General features: G+C 35.8%; 3 protein-coding genes across 6 annotated transcripts in view; 2 read left to right on the top strand and 1 right to left on the bottom strand.

Annotated features, from left to right (window-relative positions):
• Positions 1-19,409, top strand: part of LOC111050254 (oocyte zinc finger protein XlCOF6.1-like) — a 153,281-nt gene that overhangs the window by 88,913 nt on the left and 44,959 nt on the right. The gene's annotated exons all lie outside the window — the stretch shown is intronic.
• The window catches only part of LOC111061258 (zinc finger protein 239-like), a 45,319-nt gene that overhangs the window by 3,396 nt on the left and 22,514 nt on the right, over positions 1-19,409 (bottom strand). The window contains exons 1-3 of one of the 4 annotated variants that reach the window (XM_039428180.1): positions 5,979-6,321; positions 3,416-3,517; positions 2,218-2,365 (exon numbers count right to left, since the gene is read on the bottom strand). The exons of 2 other annotated variants lie outside the window; for them this stretch is intronic. In XM_039428180.1, the coding sequence (XP_039284114.1) occupies positions 2,218-2,365; positions 3,416-3,517; positions 5,979-5,987 (259 nt within the window). In that variant the 5' untranslated portion in view covers positions 5,988-6,321. Of the gene's footprint in view, positions 1-2,217; positions 2,366-3,415; positions 3,518-5,080; positions 5,197-5,978; positions 6,322-19,409 lie in introns of those variants that run through there. One more of the 4 variants, XM_039428181.1, reaches the window with a different exon arrangement.
• LOC120351332 lies at positions 12,687-16,078 on the top strand. Its single transcript, XM_039428250.1, has 2 exons — positions 12,687-13,162; positions 13,856-16,078. The coding sequence occupies exons 1-2, from the start codon at positions 13,073-13,075 to the stop codon at positions 14,975-14,977; spliced, it is 1,212 nt and encodes a 403-aa protein (XP_039284184.1). The 5' UTR covers positions 12,687-13,072; the 3' UTR covers positions 14,978-16,078.

The raw sequence follows: 19,409 nt of genomic DNA, 5'->3' as shown, positions 1-19,409 counted from the left end.
ATTGACTTGAAATTTTAAACTTAAGGTCCTTATACCATAAGGATCCGACAATAAGAAATTCATTAAAATTCAATTCAAGATGGCGGAAAAAATGGCGGATGATTACTAAAAAACCATGTTTTTCACGTTTTTCTCGAAAACGGCTCTAACGATTTTTTTCAAATTTATACCATGGACAGCTATTCATAAGCCCTATCAACTGGCATTGATCTCATTACTGGGAAAATTTCGGATCTCCGTAATATTCTTGAGAAAAATGGCAGATAATTACCAAAAAACCATGTTTTTCACGGTTTTCTCGAAAACGGCTCTAACGATTTTTTTCAAATTTATACCATGAATAAGCTATTCATAAGCCCTATCAACTGGCATGAGTCTCATTTCTGGGAAAATTTCAGGAGCTCCGTGATATTCTTGAGAAAAATGGCAGATAATCACTAAAAAAAACATGTTTTTCACGGTTTTCTCGGAAACGGCTCTAACGATTTTTTTTCAAATTTATACCATGGATAGCTATTTATAAGCCCTATCAACTGGCATTAGTCTCATTACTGGGAAAATTTCAGGATCTCCGTAATATTCTTGAGAAAAATGGCGGATGATGACTAAAAAACCATGTTTTTCACGGTTTTCTCAAAAACTGCTCTAACGATTTTTTTTAAATTTATACCATTGTTCTTCAAATTATCTCTACCTCCATGTTCATTATCTATTCCTCTTACATTGAGAGTTCTCTCTTTTACAATTGAGGGTGCTTACCCCCACCTCCATAACTTTGGGGAAATATCGGCGTTATCTGCTAGAGTAACGGGACTCTCTCCCGGCAACTGAGAAGGAACTCCGCCTGTGTTTTTCGTCACTCTTCTCCTAGACTTCTCGGAACTCGCAATTGTAAAGGTGTGCGGAGAATCGAAGTGATTTAAACGGTTTAGTGAATACGCGTGTGAAAGAAGGCTGGCGGACGGAAGACTACCTAATGCTCTACCGGAGGATTGCTGTCTGGGGACGAATGCTTAAAATAAAACCGGTGAGTCCGTTTCTTATGGAAAACTAGTTAAAAAGGACCCTTAGGTCAAATCCAAATTTCTCACAAAATAATAATAATATTCATAAGCCCTATCAACTGGCATGAGTCTCATTTCTGAGAAAATTTCAGGAGCTCCGTAATATTCTTGAGAAAAATGGCGGATAATGACTAAAAAACCATGTTTTTCACGGTTTTCTCGGAAACAGCTCTAACAATTTTTTCAAATTCATACCCTGTATAGTTAATTATCAGCTCTATCAACTGGCATTAGTCTTTTTCCTGGGAAACTAATGGGGGGTCCACCCCATCCTTGAGAAATGAACTTTGTAACCTCCTTCTCGTGCATGAGGTAGGTAGGTAGAGCAGTTTATAAAAAGAACACAGTCATAGTCAAGATATTACATCTGTAGAACAGCTGTTTTGACGACTTTTAAAATATCATCGAATTCTACATTATTTACACAAAGGAAAAAGTACTCTGAAAACAATTATATATTATAAACATATACAGTAGTCTGATCGTAGTTACAAATATGTTGCCGCCAATCGTCATTATGTTATTCCCCTAAATTATTCTCGTTTGAGAAAGAGGCTTAGAGCAAGGAAAGTTGTGTGAGTGTACCACACCAGATTTTTGTTTCAAAACATGAGAATACTGTTAAATAAATAGGAAGTTTTACCTGTGTATTGACAAAAACTGTAAAAACTGTGCATCAAAATTAAAACTATAAACTGACATGAAATTGTCAGCTCTAGTTTGATGAGTGGGGTACCCACTATTCATCGACTACTCAGAAGAGCAACATGACTACAATTGGCAAACACAGCACATTATTGCATATCAGTTGTGCTGGAAATAGGATGATAATCTGTACCCTAGTGAACACGAGTAATTGAGTGAAGGGCAATTTATTGAAAGGATGAAAGAATAAGACGCAGATGTTGTCAACACCACTATTTATATAGTAGTATATAATATACCACAATATTCCCTCCATACAATCAAATTATTTAAGGAATGTGTATAAATGCAACTTTTACCTATAACTGTTGCTATGGCAACCACATCTGATAGCCATTACCCTACATAATTATTGCTTCATTTCCTATTTTCTTCCATTTACAATCAAGTGTTATGTATTAGTATCATTGAGGAATAAAAATGAATTAAATAATAACTTGAATCTCACCATATTCTTCCTCTTTGATGAATATTAGATTATATCCAGGGATAAGATAATGTTGTTGGCTGAAATCATCATGAATTGGAGAGCATGCAGTGCTGCACTCTGGTGCTGGTTCTTGGCTGCTATCATTTTCCTGCTTAACTCTTGCCATCTGCAATATTGATATCACAAACAATGAGAAGATAATCGATTATTGTTACACCTCATGTGAAAGACACAAATATTGGTACTGTAAGGCTCAACTCACACTTATGTGACTTAGGTCGAGAAGAGCCTCAACTCTTAACTCTAGTCAATAGCATGTATTTTGAAATGACTAGAATCAACTAGTCTGAGTGTCACCATTTGGAAACACATTCATGCTCTCGACTAGGGACGAGTCTCTTCTCGATCTGAGTCGCGTAAGTGTGAGTTGAGCCATAGTCGTGAAGGAAAAGCAACTACTGAATTTGACTGCTGTCTTGAGTTATATCACGATAATTCCAGTTTGATGATAGTAATTGTAATGTTTTTCAAAGATTTGCAAGCTAAGGCCAGCCATTCACGTTAAGGTTTGCCGAAGAGCTATAACTGTACAGATATTCGTCTGCACTCTGCAGTACACCTGGACAGGCAAGAGGTACTACAACTGTGCACTGGGTGAGTGAGGGGTAGTTGAAGTTGGAATAGCAGCAATCAAGTTCTGCTCTCTAGATTAAGATAAAATGATTGCTAGTTTGGTGGGTGTCAACAGAATATAGACAAGAACGCTAGTCAAAATACTTACAACTTATTGTATAACAATAAAGTATGGATTTTCCTCTGACATACACTTGTAACGTTATTGTGTGTTTAAAGCACTTGACAAACTTAAAACTTCACGTTTTGGAATCTTGAAGAACTGAACATGAGCCTATAACCATTCTAAGTAAATTAGGAATCTATATGCAAAATTTCAAGTTAATCAGATCAGTAGTTGAGACGTGATGATGCATGCTTTTCCTATCTCTACTTGTATGAGCCGATTCTTTCTTTTATTATAGTCCTAATAAAGATTACTCTGGTTATTTGATAGAAATTCCAACAATTTTGAATATTCATACTGTTCTTCTGCCGATTCTGGAAGAAAAGTTTCCATTCAGCAATAAGTTTTATTTATGTGATGAAAAAACAAAAACTTAACTGCATTACTTATTTATTCTAGTCAAGATAGAATACATGCCTGATTGGAAGTTGAACCATTGTGTGAGGATGACTCATCTTTGACGTTGCTAGTTGCAAATTCACATTCTCCAAATTCATCCTCCTGCTTCTCGATCTTGATCTGTGAACATAAGAGAAGGCTTGTGTCACTTGAAAACTAGACGAATATCAAACTCAGCAAGTAATAGTGCTCAGTATTAAAATATGGGTTTTAGTAGTTGATGTTTGTTTATTACTGTTTGTTATAATAGCAACGAATTTATTCAAGAATGTATCCCTTGAAGAATGGACCTTTTCCCTAACTTGGCTTGTCACTTCCCACATCAGATAGTATTTCAGATCGTCTCGAAATCCTTATTCAAATTAAAATTAAAGAAATTTAAGGAGATTTCATTTAATTTGGGAGTGAACAAGGCAGAAAACATCATCACAACAAATTATAACACCTACTTTGGCCGATAAATTTGCTGGTGGTGACAACCCGTCTATTGTTATTGAAATCTGTATGCAGCATTACACTACTTAATCATCTTTTTCAGCTATTCAATAATTTATTCACTGTATGTAATAATAATATTGAATAAGATTCTGAATGCATCAAGATTGTTGTTTCCTTTCTCTCTGTAAAACTTTTAATATGCAACTCTGGTTTGCGCACAGGCATTTTTTGCCCATGCAGACCATTTTCTAAAGATTTATTTGGCTTAGTGTATGCATGAGGTTGTTTTATTCTTTGTTGTTGTTTTATATTGGAAATGAGTACAAAATATTATTGCTTTGTAAATTGCATTTTTTTGAAATAAATATATTTTGTCTGTCTGTCTGACTAACATTCCATTTATCACCTGGCTGCAATCCAGTGTGATATGCTTGGCAGTCTCTTCAGACTGATTAGTCCTCGTGACCTACGTGAGTTCCACTCTTGGCCTTCTTTGTAGGTCCTTCCGCTGAGAGAGGGGACGCCAAACTGCCTCTAGGGCGCTCGGCCACCCTCGACTCAGCCTTTTGACCCACATTTGTGCCTGGAGTTTCACCCATCTCTGGTCACTTGGGTTTTCCTTTTAGCCCCTCCGAAACTCTGCAGGGTAAAAGCCTCACCTCTCCCAAGAAGTTTTGCCTGAATGGCCGCCCTCCTTTGAGCAGTGGTGAGTTTTGGCCGCTCCACCCACAAACTCGTGACCTACATGAGTTCCACTCCTGGCCTTTTTGTAGGTCCTTCTGCTGAGAGAGGGGACGCCAAACTGCCTCTAGGGCGCCCGGCACCTTGTCTCAGCCTCTTGACCCATGTCCAAAGCACACTGCACACAGAGACATTAGTAGCAGCTGGAAACTACTAGCAGAAATATGGAATTGGAAATTTCATGAGCTCAAATGTTCATTACATAAATCCAATCCCACTTTTACATAGTAGGTAGCTAGTGGATGCCACTAATGTATCTATGTGCAGAATGCTTACTGAACATGGAATTGGAAATGCCATCTACATATTCGAGTTCCGGACATATTAATTCCACATTCCCTCAACAACTATTGTCCCTTTGTGCAGGCTGCTAATAGGTGGACCTAAAATGGAGCTTTTCGAATGGAGTCTTTCCGTTTTCCTATAGTATTGACAAGTAGAAAGATGATAGGATTCAACGAAGAAAAACAATTATTTGATTGAATCTTTATACATAGCTCTCACCTGTCAGATGACTGAAGTTAGCTACAATGTTGGTCTACCCATCTACTGAATAAACTGTATACAGTATAAACAATTCGCAAATTTCGCATGAATGCAAATGCAAGCTATAGTCCATGTTATAATGGCAGTGTAGGAAGATAGGAGAAAAGGGTTGCCAGATCTCAGCCTTGCCACCCAAACAGCTGATACTGGTATATCCTGATGAATTTAACTGTTCATTATTATTGAAAATGGTTAATCATATTTTATTTTTCAAGAAAATATATTTTTCAAAAATGTAATAATAAATTTTCATGATTGAGATAAAATATTATGTCAATTAGTTGAATTTCTCCTATGTTCGCTCCAATGTTGGTCTACCCATCTACTGTATAAACAATGCGCATGAATGCAAATGCAAGCTTGGTTATGCATGACCACCAAGCGTGCAGATACTTACTTTCCATGTCCAAGATCATCATTATGCTGTTATTTTATGTATTTCCCTCCCAAAATTTAGCCACCTGAAGGGCTTTGTCATTGCATTTGAGGAGGTTGTCATAAGAGCAGTAAGTTAAGTGAGCAGATGAAAATTGGAATGAGCAATAGCAACACTCACACTTTCTAGATGCGTTTAGTGTGAGCAACAACATGCAAGTCACAAAGTGTCTGTTTTAATGACATTTTTCAAATTTTGCTTTTTGGCTCATGCATGATCTAAGTCTAACGCACACTTACGAATTCAATATGATTACAACCTCAAATAGACATGTCAAGAATAATCTGAATTATAATAATACTCAATTCCAAATATTTTTGTAAAATCAGAAACAGTAAAAATAATGAATAATTATTACAAATTGATAAGTGACACTGTTTTTCAAGGTTATGTTTAAGTAAAAATATTTCAATAACTCACCTTATCCATTATTCTATTAATAGGACAGAAACATATAGACCAATAATAAATATTATAAAGTAAATATTTATCTTCTGCATTTGATTATTATTAAAGATTTCGAGTAAATTTTCATAATAATAAGTTACATTAGTAAAATCCAAAGCTTTCCTTCCACTTTCAGTGCTTTATAACAGAATACATACAGATTACAAAGTGGTAACTCGGCTAGTATTCTGTCTCAGAAATCCGCCATCTTGTAAGAAAGCAAGAAAAACATCTATAATAGTGCGGTCCACGTTATAATGTCAGTATTTGATCAACATTGGATTTGCTATCCTCGTCTATCATTCGAAAAAGAAGATAGCGCTATACTTTTCTAGCTCCACAATGCTACCAGATTGTTATTTAACAATGTAGAAATATAATCTGGCAAGGCTGAGAATCAGCAACGCTGTTCTCCTATAGTGAGGTCCACGTTATAATGACAGTATTTGATGTTGCTATCCTTGTCTATCATTTGACAAAGCAGGTAGTACTATCATTTTCTGTCTCCGCAACGATGCCATCTCTGTTTTTGAACATTTAGAAATATAATTAATTAAGGCAGAGCATAGGCAACGCTGTTCATCTGTCTTTATCCACTGCCATTATAACGTGGACCTCACTATAGCCTATTTTCAATGTATCAAATCATCTTCAGCTTTTCAAAATAAATTTTAAATAAACGTTCAACTAAAAGTTTTTAAAAATAAATTTCAAATAAGCATGATAGTCTAATTCTAAACTAGTTATTTAAATTTGTGTTTTAACCTGTTATATTATATTAAAAGTTTTCGAAAAAAGGGTACTATGATGTTATTTGAAAAAAGTAGCCATGAATACATGCATTACATACATACATTCTACCAATTTCACTCAGAGATGGTGCCACCATTTTAATAATACATGAGACATTTCATGTTTATGTAGTGTAATGTTTTTGAACAAACAGCACTCTCATATTATATAATACAGCAAATATCATTTATGAATGAAAATTTACGAACTATATACCATATGGAATATACCACTATTTACCATATAGTTCGTTAATTCGGTACTTGAGTATTAAACGGAGGCCACTATTACGAAACGCGCCGCGGCACTTATAGAAGGTTAAATTGTTATAGATGTTGTAGTAGAACTATTCTAGTATTGTTGTGAGTCGAGCGTTATCAGATGGGTCATGTGTCTACTCGCAAAATCCCCTCCAAGTAGGCCAAGGTCAGGGTCGTTGACCGGAGCGCGCGCCATTCCCTGTCATCGCCTGTCACTGTGTCTGGTCAGTGTACTGAGTGATTTATTGCCGTGCGCTACTACTGCTATACGTGTTTCAATAATGAGTGACGTGATTTTGTTGTGGGATTTACCTCGAAATGAAGAGGATAGTGTAAGTTTCTTTCAAGAATGGCATCTTTTGCCTTCAGTGAAATTGTGTGTTAACGACCACGAAATGAAGTTGTATTTCGGTAAGGAATATCCATTCTGGCAGTGCAATGTACATTCGTGTCGTAAAAAGGTGTCTATTAGGGTTGATACTTGGTTCGGACATAGCAGATTAGCGTTCACGACTATTGTTCGTTTTATTTACTTTTGGGCCGAGGAACTAACCTCACTAAAATTCTGTCAGAAACAGTTAGGCATGGCCGGTAAAACAGTCATCGACTGGAACAGTTATATGAGGGAGGTTTGTGTATTCAGTGTTGAAAACAAGAATAGTGGAAAAATTGGTGGCGAAGGTAAAATTGTCGAAATTGACGAGAGTTTGTTTACCAAGCGTAAAAATAACGCCGGGAGAGTGCTACCACAGCAGTTGGTGTTCGGAGGTCTGTGCCGCGAAACAGGACAGAGGTTTTTAGTAAAAGTGCCGAACCGTGGGGCAGATACATTGCTTACTGAAATATTGAACCATATTGAACCGGGAAGTACGATAATTTCAGACTGTTGGAAAGGTTACAAGTCTGAGGAACTAGAAAACGCCGGCTTCACACATTTCACGGTAAACCACAAATACAACTTCGTGGACCCTGACACTGGGCTAGTACGCAATATGTCGAGCGAATGTGGGGCAGTGCAAAGTGGAGAAATAAAAGGCAGCGAGGAACTGCGCGCCATCATTTGGATAGCTATTTGGTAGAATACGTGTGGCGATCAGATGTGACTGCTAGCGGCGGCGACGCTTTCAACTCCATCCTGACCGACATTGCTGCGTTCTGGGTTGCACAACGTCAGAACCAGGCGTCGGATTAATTCTAAACTTCACCTGTTAATCTATTAAAGTGTGTTCTTTCCAATTATGTAGTTATTTATGGTATCCCGTACGAAATATTTCTGTGGGTTAGGTGGCCTCCGTTTAATACTCAAGTACCGTTAATTCTTATTCATAAATAATATTTGCTGTATTATTTATATGAGAGTGCTGTATGTTCAAAAACATTATATAAACATGTAATGTGATTATGGTACATTATTGTAAAGAGAATAAATTTCTTCAATGAATAAACTTGCTATATTTTTAAATAAACTACTTTTATTAATATAAATAAAATAATATCATTAAAGTTCATAAATTTTTTGGAAGGAATAATTCGAATTAGAAAATGCTAATGCATTATTGCTAAATTATATAAAAGGTACGGTTGTTTATTCTTTAAGAATTTTTTCAAAAAGATCTGATGGAACAGTGGATGTAATATATGTTCCAAAAGGAATGCCTGATTTGACTGTTTTTACATTGGGCTAGTAAAAAATTATTAAAAAAGTCTAATTGCATTACAATCTGTACACCTAAAGTAACCCCAACCATATCTATGAATTCTCATCTTAGCTAATAATATTATAGGCAGTGTGATGTCACATCTTTTCTCAGCTTACACAAATTGAACAGTTGCCATTCAAAACCTATCCTAACCCTTTGCGATCTTAAAACTAAGGTATAGGTTGTCTTTGTCAGTCGGGTGGCCAGCTGTACTGACCAGACCATTTTGCGTAGCAACTCAGATTCATTTCAACTGGGTTGTCCCAGCCGATCAGATGGCCAGTGGGACTGGCCAACATAAAAGTCATCGAACGCTCGGCTGGCCAGCACCACTGGCCAACAATATATGTTGCATTAATACATATATATTTTCACACTGCTGTCTTTTCTGTTCAGTGGTGAGATCTACTGAGTATTTCTCTAACTAAATGGAACACTTCTGCCAGCTTTATAGTGGATAATAATAACAACAGATGGCATATTGTCCACAGCTGTCTCAGTCTCATTCTCATGTCAACTGGACATTGTTTACATATGATAGAGAGTTTTTAAAGTGAATACGGTTACTTTTGATTTTCATATCTTATATTATTTTCTTTGCCATTTTCGAGTTGTTCATGTCGTTTAAGTGGATATGGATAATATTTTAGGATCCGATGAAATACGAGACTACTTAAAAGAGGATTGTTACGAAGTTCATATGATAGTTGATTCTGAGCATGACAGCAATGTATATTCAAATAATTTGATGTAAGAAATTTGAAAAAACGAGGAAGACCGTCTCAATTAGTGGATGATGAGAGACTTAATGGCAAATTGCATCTGCTCTATCAACTACCAGACGGCAAGACCAGAGACTGTGCTGTTTGCAGTGATAGACGGCCAGGAAAAGAGAGAAAAAGAACAGTTTTTTTTTTGTAAAACGTGCTCAAAAAATCCCGGACTACATGTAGGTGAGGTTTTGAAAAATATCATTGTAACAAAAAATTTAAATTGGACTGAAACTTGATTGGACTTGACTGAATTGATTCACAGCTGAAAAAGAAGAAGATTTCAAGAATGATTATACGAGATTTATTAATATGTTTAACTTTTAAATATATATTCCATTAAATTCATCATCTTAAATATATGTGTATGTAAATAGAGGAATACTTTTAGTTGAATTCATTTATGTTTTTTCAATTTGAAATACACTCTGAAAAACCTGTAGAATGGAGTAAAAATAATTGCGAGTTGGTGGGAGGGAACTATCAATATGGCTGTCGAGCTGACAGTGAGAAGGAGCTGGCCAGTAGCACTGGCCATGCGAGCGTCGGAGACAACTCAGATTGAAATATTTCCGGGCTGCATATGAAACTAATGTGGCCAGTACAACTGGCCAACCGACCGCAAAGGGCTAAAACAAACAATTGACCTTGGAATGAGACTCAGTATTTTTAGTAATATCAAATCCCTGTTTGTACCGTACTACATGATGTATAAATCAAATATCGCAACCACCCAGGCATATGGACAAGATTATAAGTTGAAGAAAAAACCATAAAACACATTCAATTAATGAGTTGGAGATCACTGTTAAGCCCTGCACACACGCATCGATTTTTGTTTGTTCCATATTTTGCCGTCCTTATCAATTCTATTAGATCAATTTCTATTTAGATTAAACAAATGATATTTGTCAAGTTCCATTTAATCTGATATAATTCATAAGTATGGCAAAATATCGTACAAACAAAAATCGATATGTGTGTGTGCAGGGCTTTTCATTGAATTCTCAATTCACAGATTGCCAGGTAATCCATTGGAATGTAAAGTTCAAATCAATGAGCTGCTATCATTTGGTGCTACCAATCTGTAGGGGGTTGCTCTGGATCAGGGACTGACTTGATCATCTCATGTTGAATCTTTCCAAAGGAATTTAATTCAAAGCAATGTTGAGGCTCAGCAGAGTGCTAGATAGAGAAGAGGTGATTCTGGCCTATCATTGCTGCTATGAGTCACTGCTGTCCCCTATAGGGGAGCATGTCCTCATCACAAAAGAGAATTATATTATGTTAGAGTGAGTCCACCTAGATACTCAGGTAGGTCTTTGTTTAAAGAGAAATTATTTTTGAAAGCCCCAGGTTTCTGAAACCTGAATCACCTCACAATCCTTACTTTTGGGTTGTGATAAGTTATTGATAGAATTTGAAAAATAATTCAATGATTGGAAAATCGAAGTTGTTCCTTTTAATTAACATGTATACAATACATTTGAATTTGTTATATTTCATGTTGCAATCTATATATATAAAAGCGAAATGGCACTCACTCACTGAATGACTGACTGACTCACTCACTCGCATAACTAAAAATCTACCGGACCAAAAACGTTCAAATTTGGTAGGTATGCTCAGTTGGCCCTTTAGAGGCGCACAAGAAATCTTTTGGCAATATTTTAACTCTAAGGGTTGTTTCTAAGGGTTTAAAGTTCGTCTTTTAGTATGTATATTCTTCTTCTCCCAATCTCTTAATTATAATTGAAATTTCCATATCATATGTTACTATAGAACTATAATCTAGATAGAGTACCTCTTCGAAACAGTTGTTAACTGGCAACTAAATTATTAATAATTTTGTCAGGTTGGCATTAAGTTGAGTTGACTTTGTTAGGTTGGCACCAAGTTGAAGATTTAAATGCATTTATCGCGAAAAAATTGATTGGGCACTGCTACTTCAATCCTGGGAATATTATATAACTAGCGAAGCGAGCCTGACGGCTAGTCATTAATAATATGATAGGTACTATAAAAACATGTAAATTATTATTATAATAGTAACATTATATAATATGGAACTTAATAATAATTCAGTTGCCAAGTGATTGGACAATAAGTGCAGATATTCGTCAATATAATAGAATATTCAGGAATGTTGTTAAACTGAAGCAGCACCATAGTTTCATGAAAGGAACCCAATATTATTAGTCAAAAAGTTTTCAAATATCTGCTTCCATCATAATTTATAAGAAATACCCAAATTCTGAATCCATTTGATAAAAGAGTTGAATACTGACTAGTGGAGAAGATAGCATTTTCAACAATAACATATTTTTGTGATATGGTGGTTAGTTTTGGATGGCCTCCACATATTTTTTTTGTAGCCATTAATTTTTATCTGTGTAATTTATCTGAGTTTTTTAAATCCTGAAGTTTATTAAAGTTTTTGTAATATTTTGAATGTACCGAACATCAATACCCAATAAATTATAAATGATTGATTGAAAAATTACGTCGATTTACATTCTTAAATACCTACACATTACCCAGTAAATCAATACTTATTTTTCTGAATTAAGAGAATTCATTTCTATAGCATGAAGCAGTGTGTCACTAATGACACTATCATACTCAGAAATCTACTGAAAGTGTGAGCTCCATGAGTGTTTTTTAGACCTAGGCAAGGATGGTGGAACCAGGTTAAGGCCAACTATAGTGAGGTTCATGTTATGATGGCAGTGGAGAAAAGATAGCGGAACAGCGTTGCCAATTCTCTGACTTGTCACAGTCTTCTATGGAGGATATCTTATACCAGTATATCTGATGTAATATTAACAGGAAATTCTTGTTTAGAGTGATCAATTATATTTTATTCCTCGGGAAAATATATTTGCTAAATATTAAATACTAAATTTTCATAACTATTGAGATTAAATATTTTGTTAATTGATCATATACATTGTTAGAAAATTATCTGGAAATGTTGCAGAGCTAGAAAATGATAGCCCTTTCTGCTTTGATGAATTATACACAGGGTAAGCAAAACCAATGTTAATCAAATACTGCCATTATAACGTGGACCTCACTATAGGAGAGCTATTGAAGGAGAAGCTGCATGACATTGAGTTGATGGTGGGGGAAAATATCAACGTGATACTATATTTGGACGGTGTTATGCATCACTAGACCAAGCGCCATTTGACAAAAAACGTGATGAGACCGTATTCTGGTAGGGAATGTTACAAAGTATCTAAGAAAAAATCACTGTTATTGTCACGACAACGGTTCTTTGGTAATATTTGAAAAGACCAAGTGCCATTTCAACTAAGTTTGATTTTGTGTTTTGCATCACGAATCTAAAAGCCAACGTCTGGTATTTATTTCTGTATCATTAGACCAAGCGCCATTCGTTGGTCTTTGGTCTAGTGATGCAAAGCAGATGGCGGCACTAATTTTCAGCAGACCACAATAATGTTGGTTGTTGTGTTTTGTTTACAAAACGTATCTCACAGTGTTTGATTCTTAAAATAATGTGAATATAGTAAAATATTATAATGGATCAAGAATACGGGATATTCAAATCAAGAACAAGACGAATATTTGATAATGCCAGGAAAGTTGCTGATGAATTTTCAATATTACAGGTAAGAAAATCAATATAATTTTTTAGGTTAACCTTTCATAGAATCCGTAATAATTACGGATTCACTCAAAACTCAATTATTGAGTTTTGAGTATTGAGGTAAGCTGTAGGCCTACAGTAATTATCACTCAAATCAAATTTTAAAGTATATAATTGTTTCAATTGTTCATTATTTAAGCTGATTGCAAAAGTTGACATTGGTTGGGTAGCTCAACTGAACAGTTAAAAACGAAAATCTTCTGCTTGAAAATGTAAGCGCTTTTCAATGAACAGCTTTGCAGAAAGTAAAAAAGTTTGTTATTTTAGTGGAAATAAAAAAGCAAATAGTAACATCGCAAAGGAAAATTGGCATGTTCACAAAAACTTTACTCTGAATCAGTTTACTCTGCTTCATTTATTGAGATGGTAGGCCTAAACATAAAGTTTTCATTTAAGAACAAATTTCGCATATGTTTAGGCTTGTGTGTGGGGAACTTGGCAGGTTATTTAATGTACAGGAACATATTATTACACAAAAAATCCATTCCAAAAGCAGCATTTGAACCCGAGTCACTGGAGTGAGAAGTAACGATGCTGCTCCCAAGTCACAGAAGCCAATAAATTCTCTGCCTACTGCATTTAATTCTCTATATTATTAGCAAAGCTACAGGCCTATAATTTTTGTATTAATTGCTAATGCTTTTATTGCTTTCAGAAAGAAGACCAGTCACTTTTACATGATGAGAATGTTTGTTATCAAGCCTTGGATTCTTCAAGTTCTGGAATTCTAAATGTAATACCTTCACCTTCAATGGATGAGCCTTCTCAAGATGAGTCAGTTAACAATAAGAATCCTTTACCAGGTACACTAAGTAGTTCAAATACTTCTAATTTTATTTTAAAAGACTGCCCATCAACTTTTTTGGATACATGTGAACGCTACAAAAACCAGCAAGTTTCTTTTAATACTGTTAGTACTGAACAAAGTATGACAGTTTCACCAAACGACAGCATATATTATTTATGTATAGGCAATAACTCTGAGCTTACCGAGCTTGTGCCGCTAACTTTAGAAGCACCTTCTACAAGTAATTTGAATAGTTCATATGTTACTGAAATGGAATCATCTTTCAAAGTTAGTATTGAGCACCCTTATTGCTTATCTAACGACAAAAATTGCAATGACATTGACGTCAGTGACCATTCCAATAAAGCACGCCCAAAGGAAAATGATATGCATTTTGAAACTATTGAGACAGCCATTTCTATCAATGAAGAAAACAATGCAAATGATAGGGATGTAAGTGAAATATTATGCCATGTAACCAATACTATGGATACTTCAGCCAGATCAAGCAGCAATTCTGAAGGTGATAAAGATCTACAAAAATCTAACTGTAATGTTGATACAGTGACCCCAATGGATCCAGGTATTACTAATTCTATGGACGAAAATCATTCTTCCAGTGGAAGACCCAAACGGGGAAGGAAACTGAAATATGAAAATCAAAATCGAACGATGAGAAAAAAATTGTGCATTCAGAACAAAGATTATTATACACAAAGAAATAAGTTCAAAGAAGCCAAAGCGTTCCGTCATTACATATGCAAATGTAAATGTTTAGAAAGAATTGGAGAGGAAAATGCTAGAAAAGAGTATGATAAGTTTTATAATGTCGAATCCCATGATGCCCAACGTGCATTGATTTGTTCAATGATTTCAGAACTGAAAATAAAACGGAAGAGAGTTAAAAATTCTGACACACGGAAATTCACCAGAGTGTATAACATGTTGGGAAAAGTTGTGTGTAAAACTTTTTTTTTGCAAACACTGTGAATATCAAGTTGCAAAGTTGATTCTGCCTTAAAAAATATGAAACGCCCAGAAGGAGTTCGTGATTGTCGCGGAGTAAGTGGTGGAAAAAATAAAATTGATGATGAACGTGTACAAGAGATCATTGAGCACATCCAGAAATTTCCCAAGTACAAGTCTCATTACAGAAGAGCCGATACAGAAAGAGAGTTTCTTTCTGAAGATACCACGGTACAAAAAATGCATGAGTTGTACTCACAAGAAGTAAACAAACCAGTTACTTTGTCATTTTATAAAAAAATTTTCCTAACTAGATTCAACTTGCGCAGAAAAAAACTCAAAAAAGATACTTGTAATTTGTGCGATCGTTTGGAAGTAGAAATCAAGCATTGTGATGATAATGCAAAGTTGGATGAATTGAAAAAGGAAAAATGTCAGCATTTGGAAAAAGCTGAAAATGCTCAAAATAAAAGAAAAGAAGACATGCTAGCAGCCAAGAATAATCCTGATTTAGAAACTTTTTGTTTTGATTTGGAAAAAACTCTGCCACTTCCCAGGATTCCCACAAATGTAGCATATTATAAAAGACAGCTATGTGTGTACAACCTTGGGATTCATAGTGGAAAGACTAATAAAGGTCACTGCTATGTTTGGATCGAGGGTGAGGCTGGTCGTGGAGCACAGGAGGTAGGCAGCTGCCTTAGAAAACATATTTTGGAAAATGTTACTTCTGCGAAACATGTTATTCTCTGGTCCGACTCATGTGGGGGACAGAACAGAAACATCAAAATAGTTTTATTACTTAAAACTGTATTGGAAAATCACCCCACTCTGGAAAAAATCACATTGCGCTATCTTATTCCAGGTCATAGTTTTTTACCAAACAACAGCGACTTCGGAGATATAGAGTCAGCTTCAAAGTTGCAACAGCGTCTATATACTGTAGAAGACTACATGAATGTCATGAAAATCTGCCGCAAAAAGAATGCTCTTATTGTTCACAGAATGAAAAAACAAGATTTCATTGGAACGAAAAAGATAGAAACGCTCATCACTAACAGGAAGAAAGACATAGGAAATGGTAAGGTAAGCTGGTTGAAAACCAGAGAAATTGAAATTAAAAAGGACAAGAACTCAGTATTTTTATGAGAAGTGAATTTAATGAAGAACATAAGCTGTTTGAAGTAAATATTCAAAGGAAACAAGCAAAGGGGCGTCCTTCTTTACAGCTACTTCAAAATCTGGGTGATCATTTATTTCCATTGTGGCCAAGTGGGAAACCGATATCCCGACCTAAGCTTGAAGATTTAAAGTTTTTGATGACTCTAATACCAAAAGATGCCAGACCAATCTACAGAATGCTTTCCGGCAGTAGTGAAGTGGAAGACGATATTGACGGTTTTAATGGAGAGCTAGATTTTGAAGTAGACAATGAATAAGTTTTTTCAATAGTTTAAGTTAAGTTACTTTAGTTAAGTTTTTTAATAGTTGTGATTTTTCTTTATTATGGTATATTTTTAATTTGTTTGAAAACACTGTTCTATGACAAAACAATTATTCACTTTTTTTGTATTGTATTTTCTTTAAGTTTAGTTGAGTTTTTTTAATAGTTGCGATTTTTCTTTATTATGGTATATTTTTAATTTGTTTGAAAACACTTCTATGACAAAACAATTATTCACTTTTTTTGTATTGTATTTTCTTCACAAGCTAAGCTTATTGTATTGTTTCAGGACCCACTAGTTCAATAATGATTAAGGCCTATTCTGTTCTTATGAGTTATTTGTTTTTGTGTACTTAATTATTGCAGATTTATGTCTAATAATAATAATAAAAGAGTTTTGTCAATTAAAATTATTTATATTTTATTGCTTTCCATGATAATGGGACCATATAATTGGACTTATTTGGTCTTGCATCAGAAAACCAAAAGACTTCAATGTCTGTTGGTCTAGTGATGTATAACAGAAACCACAAGCAATCTAAAAAAACATAAGTAGACTTGAAGCCTTTTTATTTATTTTTCGGATTATTTCAAAAGCAATAGAGTTGTGCTTTTAGGGCTATATTTGACAGTAAACATTTCATCCACTGGAAAAAATCTGAGAAACTGGCTATAAAAATGTAATTTTAACTAGCATAAAACTTTGGAGCAGTTTTTCTCAATATGGGGTTTTGGCACTTGGTCTAGTGATGCATAACACCGTCCATTTATCAAATGACTTTATAATTATTGTGGATGATGACCATGATGTGAGCAGGTAATGCTTGTGAGTAGGTAATGGAAAGTGCAAGGTTGATTTCATAAGGCTGGCCACTAACGGTAAGACATGTATGATTCAAATATTGTCATAGATTGTTGTGTCATCACAGCGAAAGGCTTTCAGCAAAATTTGTTGAGGTTAGGTTTTTTAATCTCCAAATTCATGTTATTTTTTTCTTTGCTGCACTATTTAATTCATTAAAAAACAGGTTAGGTGACCTGTTGCCACCCGTAGGGGTCCCTAAGATGACGAACCGAACACCACTTGATCTGGAGGCAAACCAGAATCAGCCACAAAGGCTCGTTTGAGGTCCGGAAGACACCTGGACCATTTCTGATAAGTTTTGACCTAATGCCATGCACTACAAGGACAGTAATGACTGCCACTACTCTCCCACCACTCCTAGCGACTCCCCTCCCTCCAGGTAGTGCAAAAGCATGGCCTATCACCTCTCAGAAAGGAGAGAATTTCAGTCTTGTGAGATGACAACCGTGGTGTATCTGGAGGACACCGAACACCGCTGGGAGCCCAGCCGTCCCAAAGAGACCGCTCACCCTGCTGATCCTACCACCGGCCGGCACACACCACACTGTGAGCAGCATCCCCAACTCCGCCCCTCCACAGACGCCAGCCCAGGGTGACCCTGGCTATTTGAATAGAGCCAAGGTGTGGGCCAATACTCAGAACCTCAAAAAATGTTGTTTGAAGCCTTTAGCTGTGATGACACAACAAAGAATGGCGACATGAGTGTACACACATGTTCAACACACTTGTCCTGTTATTAGTGACCACCCTAAGAAACACAGTAAAATAAATTTGAATGAGTACATGTAAAGTCACAAATTTTCAGCTAGTACTTGTTTCTCCTTCATGATGTGTTCTGATATGTGATTTCAAAGCACTTGACCAAGCACATTTATAGTCACAATACTTGCAGCTGAAAGGTGTTTCTCCTGTATGTGTTCTGATATGTGATTTCAAAGAACTTGATTGAGCACATTTATAGTCACAATACTTGCAGCTGAAAGGTGTTTCTCCTGTATGTGTTCTGATATGTGATTTCAAATTCCCTGCAGTAGCACATTTATAGTCACAATACTCGCAGCTGAAAGGTGTTTCTCCTGTATGTGTTCTGATATGTGATTTCAAAGAACTTGATTGAGCACATTTATAGTCACAATACTTGCAGCTGAAAGGTGTTTCTCCTGTATGTGTTCTGATATGTGATTTCAAATTCCCTGCAGTAGCACATTTATAGTCACAATACTTGCAGCTGAAAGGTGTTTCTCCTGTATGTGTTCTGATATGTGATTTCAAAGAACTTGATTGAGCACATTTATAGTCACAATACTTGCAGCTGAAAGGTGTTTCTCCTGTATGTGTTCTGATATGTGATTTCAAATTCCCTGCAGTAGCACATTTATAGTCACAATACTTGCAGCTGAAAGGTGTTTCTCCTGTATGTGTTCTGATATGTGATTTCAAATTCCCTGCAGTAGCACATTTATAGTCACAAAACTCGCAGCTGAAAGGTGTTTCTCCTGTGTGTGTTCTGATATGTTTCTTCAAATCACTTGACCTAACACATTTATAGTCACAATACTCGCAGCTGAAGGGTGTTTCTCCTGTATGTGTTCTGATATGTGATTTCAAATTCCCTGCAGTAGCACATTTATAGTCACAATACTCGCAGCTGAAAGGTGTTTCTCCTGTATGTGTTCTGATATGTGATTTCAAATTCCCTGCAGAAGCACATTTATAGTCACAATACTCGCAGCTGAAAGGTGTTTCTCCTGTATGTGTTCTGATATGTGATTTCAAATTCCCTGCAGTAGCACATTTATAGTCACATAACTCGCAGCTGAAAAGTGTTTCTCCTGTATGTGTTCTGATATGTGATTTCAAAGCACTTGATTGAGCACATTTATAGTCACATAAATCACAACTGAAAGGCTTTTCCCCAGTGTGTTTTCTCATGTGTCTCTTTAAATAACTGATCCATCTTGTTTCATAGCTGCAGTCAGCACAGCTGTAGAGCTTGATCCTTTTGCCAGCCACAGATGTCTCAGTGCCGTCTTCCACTGGAGAGATTGAATGTGCATCCAGTCCACCCACTTCTGTTGCATTGGCAGTTTCAGATGTTCTGCAGTTTGAAGGCTCCGGTTCACTCTCCACTGAACATCCTTCTGCCT

Source organism: Nilaparvata lugens, chromosome 1 (genome assembly GCF_014356525.2).
Source record: "Nilaparvata lugens isolate BPH chromosome 1, ASM1435652v1, whole genome shotgun sequence".
Lineage (NCBI taxonomy): Eukaryota > Metazoa > Arthropoda > Insecta > Hemiptera > Delphacidae > Nilaparvata > Nilaparvata lugens.
This window is presented reverse-complemented; position numbering and strand designations above follow the sequence as displayed.